Source organism: Malurus melanocephalus, unplaced genomic scaffold (genome assembly GCF_030028575.1).
Source record: "Malurus melanocephalus ecotype Western Australia unplaced genomic scaffold, MMel_1.1 scaffold_1512, whole genome shotgun sequence".
NCBI lineage: Eukaryota > Metazoa > Chordata > Aves > Passeriformes > Maluridae > Malurus > Malurus melanocephalus.
In genome coordinates this window covers 7511-9964 of record NW_026624744.1, presented here as the reverse complement: position 1 = coordinate 9964, position 2454 = coordinate 7511, and the positions used below count along the sequence as shown (strand labels likewise).

Below are 2454 nucleotides of genomic sequence, written 5' to 3'. Positions count from 1 at the left end.
CGGTTTTTCCCCGTTTTTTCTCCGTTTTTCTCTCCCGGTTCCCGCTGCTCCCTTACTGGGCCGCGCGCGGGCGGGACCGATGTCCAGGTTGAGGTCGATGCGGCGCCGCGCCTCGCGGTTCTCCTGCTTCAGCTTCGCCTCCAGCCGCGACAGCTTCTGCTCCAGCGAGGACGCCGCCATCTTCCCCCGGACCCCCGCACTGCGCCTGCGCGGGAACGGTGATGGGCGGGGCTTGGGGGGGACTTCCGGTGAGTGCTGTACGGAGAAATGGGGAAAGGGCGCCGCCATCTTGGAACTGAGGGGGAGGTTGCGCATGCGCAGAGCTCGAATTTAGAGCAGCTGTACGGAAAAAAGGGCAAAGGGCGCCGCCATTTTTATTCGGAGTGGATAATGCGCATGCGCAAGGCCTGAATTTAGAGCCAGCGCTGTACAGAGGGAAGGGAGCAAAGGACGCCGCCATTTTGGAACTGAGGGGGTGTTGCGCATGTGCAAAGACCGAACTTAGAGCCGCCGCTGTACGGAAAAAAGGGTAAAGGGCGCCGCCATCTTCCCCCCGCACCGCACCTGTGCGGGAACGGCCCGGGGCGGGGCTTCAGGGGACTTCCGGTGGGGTCTGTACGGAAAAATGGGGAAAGGGCGCCGCCATCTTTTAATTGAGGGAGTACTGCGCATGCGCAGAGACCGAATTTAGAGCAGCTGTACGGAAAAAGGGTAAAGGACGCCGCCATTTTTGAACTGAGGGAGTGTTGCGCATGCGCAGAACCCGAACTTAGGGAATTCGCCATACGGAGGGAAAGGACCAAATGGCGCCGCCATTTTTGAACTGAGGTGATGTTGCGCATGCGCAGAGCCCGAATTTAGAGCCACCGCTGTACGGAGAAAAGGGTAAAGGGCGCCGCCATCTTTGAACTGAGGCGGGGCTGCGCATGCGAAGAACCCGAACTTAGGGCCATCGCTGTACGGAAAAAAGGGTAAAGGGAGCCGCCATCTTGCCCCCTTCCCCCCGCAACGCGCCTGGGCGGGAACGGCCCGGGGCGGGGCTTCGGGGGGACTTCCGGTGGGGTCTGTACGGAAAAAAGGGTAAAGGGCACCGCCATGTTTGAACTGAGGGGGGGTTGCGCATGCGCAGAGCTCGAATTTAGGGCTACCGCTGTACGGAAAAAAGGGTAAAGGGCGCCGCCATCTTTGAACTCAGGCGGGGCTGCGCATGCGCAGAACCCGAACATAGGGCCATCGCTGTACGGAGAAAAGGGTAAAGGGCGCCGCCATCTTTGAACTGAGATAGTGTTGCGCATGCTCAGAGCCCGAATTTACAGCCGCCGCTGTACGGAGAAATGGGTAAAGGGCGCCGCAGTCTTTGAACTGAGGGGGTGTTGCGCATGCGCAGAACTCGAACTTAGAGCAACCGCCGTACGGAGAAAAGGGCAAAGGGCGCCGCCATCTTCACCGAGGAGTGGCCACTGCGCATGCGCAGGACAGAGCAAAGGCTTTTTGGGCCTCTCCGGCCGCCGTAGGATAGAGGGACGCGGGCGTTTCATGGCTCCATGGGGGAACGGGGGTTTTTGAGCCTCTCCGGCCACCGGAGTTGGGGAGGAGGAGAGAAAGCACTGCACAGGACGCCGCCATTTTCCTTTCAGAAAAGCATCTGCGCATGCGCCAAGCGCGGGGCGGGGTTTCTGAGCCTCCCGGGCCGCCGTAGGAGAACATGGTGGGGGAGGGGCGATTCCTCTGTAAATTTTCACAGAAATTCAGGACAATTTTGAGACGATTTTGAGGACATTTCAGGGTTCTGGGGGGAATTTGGAGCAGTTTGGAGTATTTTGGGACAGTTTTGGCTCCTTTAGTGAAATCCGAGGGTGTTTCAGGGACATTTTTGGCTGTTTTGGGGATTCTTTGGGTTATTTTGGGTCAGTTTGGGTCGTTTTGGGGCAGTTGTGACTCCTTTAATGAGGCCCGAGGCTGTTTTGAGGGCGTTTGAGGGCATTTTAGGGCGATTTTGGGCCATTTTGGGGCAGTTCTGACTCCTTTAGTGAGGTCCGACGCTGTTTTAGGGGTGTGTGAGGGCATTTTAGAGGGATTTTCGGGCAGTTTGGGTTGTCTTGGGACAGTTGTGACTCCTTTAGTGAGTTCCGAGGCTGTTTTTGAGGGTGTTTGAGGGCATTTTGGGGCGGTTTGGGCCATTTTGGGACAGTTGTGACTCCTTTAATAAAGTCCGAGGCTGTTTGGGGGGCTTTTGAGGGCATTTCAGGGTTCTGGGATTATTTTGGGGTGGTTTGGACCATTTTGGGGCAGTTCTGACTCCTTTAGTGAGGTCCGAGGCTGTTTTTGGGGCGATTTTGGGGCCGTTTTGGGACAGTTGTGGCTCCTTTAATAAAGTCCGAGACTGTTTTTGGGACAGTTTGGGCTGTTTTTGGGCTGTTTTGGGGGTGCTGGGGTTATTTTGGGTCAGTTTGG

At 57.0% G+C, this 2454-nt stretch overlaps 1 protein-coding gene across 1 annotated transcript in view; it reads right to left on the bottom strand.

Annotated features, from left to right (window-relative positions):
- Positions 1-193, bottom strand: part of LOC130587083 (dual specificity mitogen-activated protein kinase kinase 7-like) — a gene marked incomplete at its 3' end in the record, with an annotated part of 22941 nt that extends 22748 nt beyond the window's left edge. Inside the window, exon 1 of the mRNA XM_057388037.1 lies at positions 7-193. Coding sequence (XP_057244020.1) covers positions 7-180 — 174 coding nt within the window. The remainder of the gene's footprint in view (positions 1-6) is intronic.
- Between the last annotated feature and the right edge of the window lie 2261 nt (positions 194-2454).